The sequence below is a fragment of the Canis lupus genome, chromosome 5 (genome assembly GCF_003254725.2).
Source record: "Canis lupus dingo isolate Sandy chromosome 5, ASM325472v2, whole genome shotgun sequence".
Taxonomy (NCBI): domain Eukaryota; kingdom Metazoa; phylum Chordata; class Mammalia; order Carnivora; family Canidae; genus Canis; species Canis lupus.
Window position 1 is genome coordinate 60,179,647 of NC_064247.1, and position 13,263 is coordinate 60,192,909.

The following is a 13,263-nucleotide window of genomic DNA, read 5'->3' on the forward strand; positions in this document are numbered from 1 at the left end:
TTCCTCCCTGTCTGGTTCTCAGTCCTGAACAGGTATTACCTCCTGGGCCCCTTAGCACCCCAGCTGGCCCCCAGAAGTTCCATGGAATTCCTTTCAGCATTGAAAAATAAGGGGCAGCTGTTAGGATCTAGGGATGGGCTTGCTTTCTTCAGCCATTTGAGGGGAAGCTAATCTGAACATCAGTTGGGTGGCCTAAGAGCTTAGCCTGGGAGAAAAGGCAGACATGGGATCCCAATCAAGAACCCCTGGGATGGGACACCTGGGTGGCTCAGTGGTTGAGTGTCTGCCTTTGGCTCAGGGCATGATCCTGGAGACCCAGGATCAAGTCTCACATCCAGCTCCCTGCATGGGGCCTGCTTCTCCCTCTGCCTCTCTCTCTCATGAATAAATAAAATCTTAAAAAACAAAAACAAAAACCCTGGGTGAGGCAGGACTACCGTTGAATCTGTCGATCGCCTCTTGCCGGAGGCCCCCCGTGATGCCACCGTCAATCCGCTCATACTTGTAGCCCTCATACTCCAGGAAGTCCTCCAGAAGGTCCAGCATCTTGGTCATCTGCAGGGGACATGGTATGCCTAAGGGGCTGCCACAGAGCAGGGAACCCCATGGGGCCGTGGGCAAGGACCCCATGACAGTTGGGGGAAGACAGAACAGCGTGCTGAGTGGGGAGGCAGGCAGGACCCAGGCAGACCAGACGTGGGGCTCTCTGAAGAACCACCTCAACCCTTGGAGCCACAGTCATCCCCATGCCAGCCCCACAGCCATCTGCCTGAAACACAGGTCTGAGCATGAGGCAGTCTCCCTGCCCTTAACTCATAGAAGAAAGTCCCAGCTCCTTGCTCTGGCATTCCAGGCTTACAGGATTTAGTGTCCAGTCCACCTGCGCTTCATTTCTCAATGCTTCCATCATACCCCCCAGCCATCTCAAATGACATGGACTTTCCTCCTGGAATGCCCACCCCCTTACTGCCTAGGGAATTCAAACAGCACCTCTTCTGTGAAGTCTTCCCTGGTTTTGCTCCCCCTTATAAGAGGAAGGCAGTCCCTCTGGGCTCCCATACCCCTGTGTATCTCCCTTCATTCTTGAGAGATAGTTCAGCTGGATATAAAACAATCTACTCCCACAGGGTACTGCAAATTTGCACTGGTCTCCTGTCACCTATTGCTGCTGAGAAGTCTGAGGACAGTCTGATCATCATTCCTTTGTAGGTAGTAAGTCTGAAGTGATGTGATTTCCCTGTGATGGGCCTGGGGCCTTATATTTATCTTGCTTGGTACTCCAGAGTGCACTTCCGATCTGAGACCTCGTGTTTTTCTCTAGCTCTGCAAACTCTCACTGAGTCCAGCTTAGTCACTGTTTTCTCTTCTACTTCTGCGGCTGTCAGAGGATTACAGGAGCCTCTCCAGGGATCCTCCGTGCAACTTCTCATTCCTAAGCGCTCGCTCTCTCTCTCTCTCTCTCTCTCTCTCTCAGCTGTATTCTGGGGAGATCCCACAGGGCTGGGTCCCATTCATCAGCATTGCCTTCATCAGGTTGAGAGTTTATCCAATCTGGAAGTGTTTTATTTCAGTTCCACACAGATCCTTTTCCTGTCCAAGTATTCTTGTTTCATTTTTTCCTGCTTGTGCTCAACTGATTTCTTTTGATTGATGCGAGGCTATTAACTCCATCAATTTTGAGGATCCTAAACATGTTTGTCTGAAGTCTTTTTCAGGCTATTCTAGGATTCCTTTCATTTGGATTCTACTTACTGTTCTGTGGGACATCTCAACGTCCAGTTTTGTCATGAGTTTCAGAGGTGAAGTTTGTAGGCTCATTTCAGATGGGAAGGCTCTGTCTCTGGTACTTTCCCTCTGCAGCTCCTTCTATCTTGGTCCCTTGAGGCCTCAGCCCAGAATCCTGTCTTATGTTGGCAGGGGGCTGGAGGAATTTGGATGGTCTCCAGGCCAGTGCATAGACCCAGGCTTAGTCAGCTTTCCCCAAATCCCTTGACCTCCTGTGGGCTCGTGATGGGACTGGGGGCTGCAGGCAGGAGCAGCTGTTATGAGTTTAATTTAATACACAGAGGAGACACATCCTACCCTGTGGCCATGAGCAAGGGGCCTGGCTCAGCCTCACCAGACAGGAGCATTTTCACCAGGACCCCACAGGAACATTCTTATGACTTCCACTACAGACCCCAAAACTAAGTAACTATCTCTTTTCCTCCATCTCTCACACTGGACCGTGGGTATTTCAAGGACAGGGACAGGCCCCATGCGGAGCACAAAGTCTGATGGAGCACAAATGCAACTAGAGGAATGAAAGAATGGGGCCCACAAACCAGCAGACCCCCGAGGCTGCACAGTGTGCCTCTGACCACCCAAGAGGCAATGCTATAAGTGCTGGAGATGGCCTCCCGGAGCCGCCCCCATGCAGGCTCCTCCCAAACAAGTCCCAAGGCTGCCCCTCTGTGACAAGTCAGACTGCAGGGGTGAGGGGCTAGGGCTGTTGTCCCAGCCTGGACATCAAAGCAGGCTCACTGCCTAGAGAGGAACAGGCCAGAAGGGGTGGGTGGTGAGGACAACACTGGCCTTTGTAGCCAACATGCCCTGGGTGCCTAGAACTTGGCACCCAGCCCATTTTCCTTGGCCACGTCAGGCCAGGACACAGCAGAACGGCTTTTGACATGCAGCCCACATGGGAACAGCACCAGGCCTTGGGGGCTGCCAGAGGGTTGTGCTCTCGGCTAGCAGGGATGGCCTCTGCAGTGTGTGTGGTTGAGGCTGAGGGAGGCAGAGAGGTGAGCCAGCCACTCAGGGCCAGCTCACCTGGGAGAAGATGAGCACACGATGCCCTTCGTCCCGCAGCTTCTTGAGCATCTTCTGCAGCAGCATGAGCTTGCCTGAAGACTTGACCAGGGAGCTGCCATCGTAGGAGCCATTGGGCAGGACAGGGGCCTCCTGCAGACACAGCAGAAGGTGGGGCACTGGGGGAGGCATCCCCTCTCCTCTCCGGCTCTGCACTGAGGCCCGCAGGGATGGACAGAGGCCCAGTAATGGGCTGAGCACAAAGCCCGAGCCCAGGGTCAGGCCAGGCTCAGCAGAGGCAGCCGGGCCACGCATCTCACGGCCAGGCCATGCATCTCACGGGTCCCCTCCCAGGACGGTGTTCCCAGGCAGAGCGCAGCTGTGTTGGCCCGCCCTCCGTCTCCCCCTGCTGGCACTCCACCAAGATGCCAGGGACATCAGGAAGCAGGCAGATGAGAGTCTTAAACTAAGCCGGCTTCCCAGAAGGAATTATGCCTAGTCTCTGCCGTCACCGTGGGGCGCCTCCTGGCCAGGCCAACCCCGAACCCCAGCTGGGTAGGACCTACATCTGTCTGAAAGCCCCTGTTGTGCCAGAGTGGTGAGAGTGACCTGGGTTGCTTCAAGTGCAGATCACCCACAGGACAGCCCCCCACACCTCGCACTGCATCTGTCTGCTCCCCTCGGGAGTTCCCTAAACTGCCGAGGGCTTCAATGAGAACCAGAATAGTAGTGACAGTGGTGACAGGGACAGCCATGCCAGGCTCCCTGTGAGAGCACCTCACGTGCACTTTTGCATCTAGCCTTCACTCTCAGGCAGGTACTATTGCCCCGTTTTAGAGAGGAAAAAGTCGAGGTTCAGAGAGGGACAACTGGCTTTGCTGAGATCACAGGGCTGGGATCTAGTTTCTCACCCAGGGCTGCGTATCAGAATCACCCGGGGCACCACTCAGGCCTGCCTGACCCCCTCCGTGACTGAGCACAACCAGATCAGCCTGGGATCCCCTGATGCTGAGGCTGGAGGAGACCTTGGGGTGCCTCCCTATCCCCCACTACTTTATGATCATAAGGAAGGGGCAAGGGAAGGAGAGGGCTTGCCTGAGCAATGGATGGAGGTAGTAATAGAGAAACTTGGCATAAAGAGGACCTATGTCACCTCTAAGTCTTCATACTCGGGGAGGGTGGAGGGCAGAGGGCCTGCCACAGCAGCCAGGGGCACTGTGGCAGCCATGGATACACACTGCAGTGGGCAAAAGGAACACACGGCGGCAGCCTCATGCCCTGACCATGGTGGCCATGGGTACCTACCACAGTGGCCACGGGGCGGCCATAGGGACCTACCACAGCAGCCACTGGGAAGAGGTAGGGGTGGTTGCAACACTTCTTCAGATCCATCATGATGTTGAGCAGCGACACCTGGTTCCCACCCCCCTTGGAGTTGAGTGCCTCGAAGTTCCGCGTGAGGATGAACTTGTAGTACTTCCTGCAGCAGGGCGAGGAGGAGAGGCAGGCTGGACACCAGGGCACAGCAGCCCCTGAGAGAACACTCTGCTCTGCAGGGAGGCCAGGGGCTTCCAGCCAGCACAATTTACAGGAGACCAGGGGAGGCCTGGAGTCACCCAGCAAGTTACTGGGGACAGTGCAAGAACTCGGGCAGCCCCAACCCTAACCACTGAACAGGTCAAAGAAATGTGTGCAAAAATCAAGTCAAGGCCTCAGTGGGGCCAGAGAGCCTTCCCACCACCCTGGGAAGCAGTGCAGGAAGGTCAGGTCAGACCTGGGGGAAGACAAGCCCAGGGGGAGATGAGGCCCACTGCTCTGTGGTGGGGCCCCAACGGGCCAGACATCCACTCACTTCTGCATCTGGCTCAGCTCCACACGAACAATCAGCTCAGTCTTGGCTGGCATGTTCTTGAAGACATCAGCCTTGAGCCGCCTCAGCATGTGTGGCCCTAGCAGGTCATGCAGCTTCTTGATCTGGTCTTCCTTGGAGATATCAGCAAACTCCTCCAGGAAGCCCTCCAGATTGCTGCAAGAAAGAATGGGGATAAGAGCCAGGAGCAGGGGACTGAAGCAAGCCAAAGCCCTCTGCAGAAGGAGCCAGGACTGGGGTTGGGGGGACCAGAGGGCCATAGGGCAGGCCGGTTGGCTGCTGGGCCTGGGAGCCCTAAGTGTCCATCTAAGCCAGGGCCCCCCCATCCCCAACGCCCCCACACTGCTCTCTCAGCTACATAGGATATGTTCCTCTCCTCAAAGCTATCCTGGACATGAAGGCTCTAGAATGCTTGCCCATATTACAGAAAAGGAAACTGAGCCTGAGGGGGGCCCAAGGTTATATGGTCCAGCCTGCCCTCCAATCTATCCTCCCAATTCCAAAGTCAGCACTGTCCACCCTGAGCCCCTGCATTCTGAGCCGAAAAATGAGGTAAGTGAAGACAGGGAGGCCAAGGAAGGAGACCCCAGGATTCCCAATGGCCACAGGTTTGCCCCTATATCCAATGCCACCCCCAATGTTCTGTGCCCATCACTGCACCCATGTGGTCACTTGGGTTTCCACGGAGAGGAAGGAACAAGCCTGGGCATGGGGGTAAGGAGGAGAGCCCCAAAAGACTCGCAGGTTCTCCTTGAGGAACAGTCACCATGTCCCCTGAGCACCTGCCAACCCGCAGCCCCTCCCGCACAGGTCATTCAGGGCAGGCTTGCTCATGCTCCCATTCTACTGATGAGGAAGCCAAGTTCCAGCAAGCAGCTGGGGTGCCGCCATCAGACACTCCCGCTCCTTCCCTAGCTGCCCATTTGCTCGGCCCCCCGACCAAGCCCCCCAGCTCACTTGAATCTCTCTGGAGTCAGGAAGTTGAGCAGGTGAAAAAGCTCCTCCAGGTTGTTCTGAAGGGGGGTCCCCGTCAGCAGCAGCTTGTAATCGATCTTGTAGCTGTTTAAGACTCTGAAGAACTTTGAGGGGGAGGAGGCTGGTCAGGAGGCATGGGGCAGCCAGCTGGCCCACCAGGGGGTGGGTGGGGGCTCCAGGGGCCAGCAGCCGCCACCACCACCTACCTTGGACTGGTTGTTCTTAAGCCGGTGGGCCTCGTCCACCACGAGGCAGGCCCACTCAATGGAGCCCAGGATGGCCTGGTCGATGGTGATGAGCTCATAGGAGGTGAGCAGGACGTGAAATTTGATCTGCACTTCTTTCTGGAGGGGAAGAAGAGCATCTGGGAGGGGAGCAGATAGGGTCTCCAGAGACCAGGAGGCATAAGGGAAGGGTGGCAGGACCCCTGAGGGCCCGGAGAAGCCCTGGGACTGAGAGGATGGGCAGAAGGTTAAGCTGAGACCCAGGCACCACTCCCCGAGCAAAGGAAACACTGCCATTGAGGGGCAGCCAGGAAGATGAGCCTGTGCTCATCCTCAGGTCACTCCGCTATGCCCCCTCTGTCCCTATGTATGGCCCGTGGGGTCTCAGGCTGGACAAGCACCCCCAGGCTCCCATGGCCCATGGATGGCTGAGCCAGGATTCTAACAGAGAAGTGGCCCTGCATTTGAGGCTAAACGCTCTGCAGGTGCTGACTTGAAATTCCTAGTAATGATATCATTGAATTGGTGTTTCATAAGGGGAGGCCGACGAGGACAGTAGAGCCTCCAGTGGCCAGACCTCTGCCCAGCAAACACCAACACCTCAAGCCCCTCGTGGAGGCCAGGTCCGGGCATGGGGGGCACTCACCCTGAGGGTAGCCCCATGTTGAGGGAACATGACATTAAACAGCCAATAAAAACCACAACCTGGGGAGAGAGAGGGACCACGGGACACAGGGAAAAGCTGTTTCCTGCACTAGAACCAGGGGCCATGGATCTTCATTCTTCACTGGGCCCCACAAAGGAAGGAGCCTGTCCTGGCTCTCCCAGTGACCAGCGTCCCTGTGGGAAGGGGCCTGAGATGGGCAGAGGGGCATCTCTGGGTTTGCACCAGACCCTGCCCTTCTGAGCTAGACCTCAGTCAAGTTAATCAATCTCCAGAGCCTCAGTCTCCCATCTGGTAAAAAGGGCACAATCCTGTGTATGTGAGGAATGCCATGAGAATCCAAAGAGCACAGGTTGTTCCTCACAGAATGACACAAAGTCCCCCCAGCGTCCAACAGTGCCACTTCTGGGGACAGACCCGAAAGGCCCCAAAGAAGTGGAACAGGGATCTGAACAAATATTGGCACATCCACGTTTCACAAGAACTGAAACGTGGAAACAACCCAAGCATCTGTGGACAAATGAGTGAATACAGATTTCAAAATGCGGTCTGTTCACACAGTGGAACGTTATTCGGCCTTAAGAAGGGAGGGCATCCAGCCCCGTGTGACCATGGATGAGGATGATATTACGCTCGGCAAGGGAAGCCAAACACAGAAAAGCATATACTGCACAATCCCACGTGAAGGAGGTATGGAGAGTCGTCGAGGTTAGAGAGGGAGGAAGCTGGGTGGGTGCCAGGGGCTGGGCAGGCAGAGGCGTTACTGCTTGCTGGAGACCAAGTTTGGGTTTTGCAAGATGACAAAGTTCTGGAGGTACATGCTGTGATGGCTGCATGAAAAAGTGAGTGTACTGGGCAGCCCAGGTGGCTCAGCGGTTTAGCGCCGCCTTCGGTCCAGGGCGTGATCCTGGAGGCCCGGGATCAAGTCCTGCATCGGGCTCCCTGCATGGAGCCTGCTTCTCCCTTTGCCTGTGTATCTGCCCCCACCCCCACCCCCGTCTCTCATGAATAAATAAATTAAAGATTATAAAAATAAAAAAAAAAGTGAGTATACTTAGTGGCCCTAATGACAACACAAAATGGTTATGATGGTAAATTTTATGATTGTGTATTTTACCACAATTTTTTATTCTTTAAAAAATTTGTTTTTTTGGGATCCCTGGGTGGCGCAGCGGTTTAGCGCCTGCCTTTGGCCCGGGGCGCGATCCTGGAGACCCGGGATCGAATCCCACATCGGGCTCCCGGTGCATGGAGCCTGTTTCTCCCTCTGCCTGTGTCTCTGCCTCTCTCGCTCTCTCTGTGTGACTATCATAAATAAATAAAAATTAAAAAAAAAAATATCGGAAAGTCTTTTAAAAAAAAAAAATTTGTTTTTTTATAAAGATTTTATTCATTTATTTGAGAGAGAGAGAGCGCGATCAGAGCAGGAGAGGGGCAGAGGGAAAGGGAGGCTCCCTGCTCATCAAATCCCAGGGGCTCAAATCCCAGGACCCGAGGATCATGACCTGAGGTGAAGGCAAACGCTTCATCAACTGAGCCACCCAGGCACCCATTTACTTATTGGAGAGAGGGAGGGAGAGCATGCTGTGGGGAGGGGCAGAGGGAGAGGAAGAGGGAGAGAAACCCAAGTAGACTCCATGCTAAGGCAGAGCCTGACGTGGGGCTCAACCTCATGACCCTGAGATCATGACCTGAGCTGAAACCAAGAGTCAGATGCTTAACTGACTGAGCCACCCAGGGACCCCTATTTTACCACAATTTTTTTTAAAAAGAAAAGAGATGAGTCTGCAGCATGTCCAGCACATCATAGGACCCCAGCGTGAGCTCAGGAGAGGTTTCTGTGACTTACTGGCCCACAGGCCCATCACCTGACCCCTTTGGAGTCACTGAGTGATCCCCTCATTCAACAAATAGTTACCGGGCATCCCCCGGGGTCATAGCTGTTCCACGGTGCTGGAGTAAGCTGGGGTGAGAACCCCCGGGGTTCCTGGGAGGTGACTGCCAGCCCCGAGTGCCACAGCTAAGGTCAGTGCTAACATGAGTTGAGGGCCTACCATGTGCCATGCACTGTCCCAAGTGCTCCTCAAAGTGAGTCTGAGGACCAGAGGCATCCGTATCTCCTGAGACTTTGTCACACATGTGGCGTCTCAGGCCCCACCCCAGAGTGGCTGGATCAGAACCGGCCCTTCAACCCCCAGTGACACGATCAAGTCTGAGAGACCCTGCCTAGCTCATTCAGTGAACCCTTCACAACCCTGTGGGCAGATCTCTTAGCTCATCTTGGTGAGAAGAATCTGAAGCACAGAGAGGTCACACAGCTGGTGTGCCAGGTTGAATCATGTCCCCCCGCCCCCAGAATCCATGTCCACCCTGTACCTCAGAATGTGCCCCTTTTAGGAGTTATGGTCTTTGCAGGTATAATCAGTTGAGATGAGACCATCTGGACCAGGGTGGGTCCTGAATCCAGTATGAGTGGCGTCTCTATAGACACTGATAGGATGAGGGGCGGCCCTGTGCCCAGAGGCAGAGATGGGAGTGATGTAGTCATGAGCCAAGGAACGCCAATAGGCAGCAGAAGCCAGAGCAGGCGGGACGGATCCTCCCCTAGTGCCTTCAGAGAGAGCACAGTCGTGCCAACACCCTGATTTCAGATTTCCAGCCTCGAGAACCAGTAGAAAGTAAGTTTCTGTTGTTTTCAGCCCTCTGGTTTGCGGTGCTTTGTTACAGTGGCCCCAGGATACTGACACGGCTCGGAACTCTGCCTGGAGAGCAGCCCTTGGCCAGTCACAGGCCTGCACGGGCAGGCGCCTGAGCTGAGGGACTCCTGCCCAAATGCAGCATGTTGATGGTACCAGGGGCGGACCAGGAGCCTCTCCAGGGTACCCCTGGGGCTAAGGGACACTCACCTTCATGCGAAACACCTTCTTCCCACTCCGAATGGCGTTGTCCTCAAAAGAAAACTCATTCTCCCGGATCACGGAGCGGCTCTCCTTGTCCCCCGTGTAAGTGACCACATAGAAGTCGGGTGCCCACATCTCGAACTCACGCTCCCAATTGATGATGGTGGACAGGGGAGCACTGACCAGGTAGGGCCCCTTGGAGTGCCCCTGGAGACAGGCAGATGGATGCAGTGAGGCTGACCACCTGTGGCCAGTGCTGCTCCCCTGCCCCCGGGGATCCCTGCCCCTGCCCACACACCTCCTTGTACAGAGAGTAGAGGAAGACAATGGTCTGCACGGTCTTGCCCAGCCCCATCTCGTCAGCCAGGATGGTGTCAGTGCCCTGGGCCCAGGAGAAGCGCAGCCAGTTGAGGCCCTCCAGCTGGTACGGGTGCAGCGTGCCACCCGTCGAGTCAATGTACCAGGGCTGCTTGTCAAACTTGACCGTGGGCTACAGAGGAGGAGAGAGAGGTCCAGATACTCCCTGAATCTGGGGCACGAGAGCCCAGCCCCGGGCTTGGCACACACTATTCCCCTGCCTGGAATTCTATCCTCACTCCTCTCAAGCCTGCCTACTCATGCATCCTTCAGGTATTGGCTGGAACACTCCCAGTCTGGCTTAGGTGTTCCCATGTCCTCCTGTGGCCGCCCTGTACATTTCCAATGGGGTGGTTTCCTGATTGTTAGGTTCTCTGACTTTGAGCCCAGGTTGCAGTCACCATACTTGTCCTGTTCACCACTGCCTCCCAAGCCCTACATGGTACCTGGGACCTGGTGGACACTTGGTCAACATTTGTTTGGTGCATGCCTGAGTGCTTCTTTCCCTTGATCCTAAACATCACTCTCTGTCTCCTTTATCCTGCAGCTCAAGGCTGCCTCCCCCATGAAGTCCTCTAGATGTTCCAGGCCCATGTGCCTTCCCCTGGCATCCCCCAGTTCCAGGCTGAACCCCCAGGTTCTGTGTGTACCCGCCATGGGCCCGGGGGAGATGAACACTTCTTGAAATGGGGCCAGAGTCCTTGTTCCAACAGCTGGCAGACACCCCAGAGAAGTCTGCTGAATGAATAAAGGTCAACCTTCCACACCCTGATGGGCTCAGAGCTGGGGTAAGGCAAGCTGGGGAGGGTCTCCTCTCCCAGGAAAGCTAAGAATAGTGCAGAATTACAGATCAGCTGCAGTGCTCCTGAAATTGATTGAAACGCTGGGAATTAGCTCCTCTAAAGTAATGTGAACATGTGTGCTGAGCAGAGACCATTTGCCCCCCACTTTGTTCAATTTCACAGGAAGCCAGGCCTCTGTGCCCCGGGAGGTACCCCTCTGCATCAGGCTGGGGGCCCTAGATCCCAGGGTGGAGCTCGCCCTGGTGGGACAGGGCCGGGTCTTCATCACCTGTCCCGTCCGCTGCCCGGCTTAAGTGGACTGAACCCAAGGGCACCCAGCGCACCACATCCGCAGAACATGCCAGCCTCCAAGGCCCAGCCTGGGGCAGCAGGACCCGGCAACCCCAGCCACTGCCCCCTCCCTGCTCACATCCACAATGGGTGTGTCTGGCGGTTTCTCCTGTTTATCGTCCTTGAGCTTCTTGCCTTTCTTGACCAGCCTCTTGGGCAGCCTGGCATCCTCACCCAGCATCAGCTCCCTGAGAAAGAAAAGGGCAGGCAGATGAGCCAAGCTCAGGCCAGCAGGAGGCAGCAGCCTGGGGACAGCCAGGTGGCCGGTATACCTGTGGCCCCAGTAGGCCTGCTTCAGGTTGTCATAGTAGGGAATGTCAATGTCGTCAATCTCCCAGGTACACTGGTCATAGGGCAAGTCCTTCCACTTGATCAGGTAATGCACGTCCCCCTTCTTGTCGAAGCTGCAACACAGCACATGGGTGGTAGGGGAGGGGTGGGCTGGTGGTCTGGGTCGGGGTATAGGGAGTCTGGGAGGGTACCTCACAGGATGCCCTAGGGATCATGAGCCCAGCCAAGAGGAAAGCACCAGGGCAGTGACTCTAGAGAAGTGAAGCGGCTTGCCTGAAGCCACACAATGAGTACCAAGGATGAGAATATGGGGTGAGTGGCAGAGCTGGAGAGGGACAGGGGACAGGCCACACTCACAGAGGAGCAGAGAGCCTGAGACACTTCCAACCTCCATCACAGTGACCAATCCTATCAGGGCAGGGGGTCTGAATTGGACAGTCCTCTCCCCTGACCAGAGGCCTTTGTATTTTATTTTTTTAAGATTTTATTTATTTGCCAGAGAGAGAGAGAAAGAACATAAGCAGGAGAAGCAGCAGCCAGAGGGAGAAGCAGGCTCCCCGCTGAGCAAGGAGTCCAAGGCGGAACTTGATCCCAGGGTCTTGGATCATGACCCAAGCAGAAGGCAGATGCCTAGCCGACAAAGCCACCCAGGCACCCCAGGCCTTTGTATTTTAACTTAAAAAATTCAAAGGACCAGAGCCATGCCCATCCTGGTCCCATCTCTGCAAAGTAAATTAGGACAGACTCCCACAAGGGCAGGTGGGGTGACCTCTTCTGAAACCCCCTGGGAACACGGGGACCTGAAGAACAAGCTAACAGCATGGAGGGGGGTTCCAGAGAAGCAAGCTGCACTTCAGCTTGATTCCAGCTGCTGGGAGAGTGCTCGAAGCCTCCCACCCAACCTGAGCTGAGTGGGCACCCAAGCTTGGGCTGGGGTCAGGAGAGCCAGGACTCCATCAAAAAAGCTGTGGCTGCTGCAAGCCAGGGTACCATTAAGGGAAAAACCAATCCCCCCATCACCATGGAAACTGACGGTTGTTTTTTTTTTGTCTTTTTTTTTTAATAAATATTTAGTCATTACTCAGACTTGGGGTAATAAATGTAGGGAAAATTCACCTGCCCTGCCTTAAAAGCAGGGAGGAAGATTGCCACGAATGTTTCTAAAGTGGAATTTAATAAAGGTTAAAAACTGCAGGTCAGTTCAGTGGGAGGCTTAGGTTTGCATAGGATCTAACCTTCTTTACAGGAGTCATTCTCAGAGTGCCTGGGCAGCTCAGGTCATGATCTCAGGGTCCTGGGATCAAGCCCCAAGTCAGACTCCACTCTCAGTGGGGAGTCTGCTTATCTCTCCCTCTGCCCCTCCTCTCACTTGCGCTCTCTCTCTTTCTCTCTCTCTCTCTCTCAAATAAATAAATAAAATCTTTTTTTTAAAAATGAACTGTTCTAAGTGAGGGCTGGGGATAGCAAGAGGGCACTCCTGCCTACCTTCTTCCTGAAAGCTGCTCTAGCAGGTGCTGGCACATGCCTCTGGCCCTCACAACAGCCCTGGGGGGTACTCTCGTGATCCCACTTCACAGGAGAAACACAGAAGCACAGTGCCCAGGAAATGGGGAGCCAGGATTAGAACCTGGGTCTGGCTCAGGTTCTTAACTTCTGCACTGCCCAACTCCCACCGCTCAGGACGCCTCTGGTTGGCTGGACCCTGAGCCCCTCCAGGGCAGAGCTCATTAGCCACTGCCAGTTCTCAAGCACCTGAGCTCAAGAATCAGCAAGAGCTCCCACTGCTCCCCAAACCAAAGCCAAATTCAAGGGATCCACAGGCTTCCTGCCCTGGTCTCTATCCAGCTTTCCGCAGCCTCTGATCACTCTCACCTGGGGCATTTCCAGATTACTCAGCCAAGAGTTGCCTCAGGGCACTGGGGTTTGGAATAGTGGCCGAGAAAGGAAATCCTACCATCATAACTCATTAGGTTCAAATCCCAGCTCAACCACCCCTTGGCTGTGTGACTTTGGGCAAGTGACTTAACCTTGCTGTGCCTGTTGGCACATCCATAAAAGG

General features: G+C 54.9%; 1 protein-coding gene across 6 annotated transcripts in view; it reads right to left on the reverse strand.

Moving 5' to 3' along the window:
• CHD5 (chromodomain helicase DNA binding protein 5) overlaps positions 1–13,263 on the reverse strand; it is a 61,625-nt gene that overhangs the window by 22,777 nt on the left and 25,585 nt on the right. For all 6 annotated transcript variants that reach the window (XM_025427337.3, XM_025427335.3, XM_025427334.3 and 3 more), the window contains 10 exons: positions 11,186–11,317; positions 10,993–11,101; positions 9,722–9,913; positions 9,430–9,630; positions 5,842–5,979; positions 5,618–5,739; positions 4,643–4,816; positions 4,129–4,270; positions 2,812–2,943; positions 438–555 (listed from right to left, as the gene is read on the reverse strand). In XM_025427337.3, the coding sequence (XP_025283122.1) occupies positions 438–555; positions 2,812–2,943; positions 4,129–4,270; positions 4,643–4,816; positions 5,618–5,739; positions 5,842–5,979; positions 9,430–9,630; positions 9,722–9,913; positions 10,993–11,101; positions 11,186–11,317 (1,460 nt within the window). The remainder of the gene's footprint in view (positions 1–437; positions 556–2,811; positions 2,944–4,128; positions 4,271–4,642; positions 4,817–5,617; positions 5,740–5,841; positions 5,980–9,429; positions 9,631–9,721; positions 9,914–10,992; positions 11,102–11,185; positions 11,318–13,263) is intronic.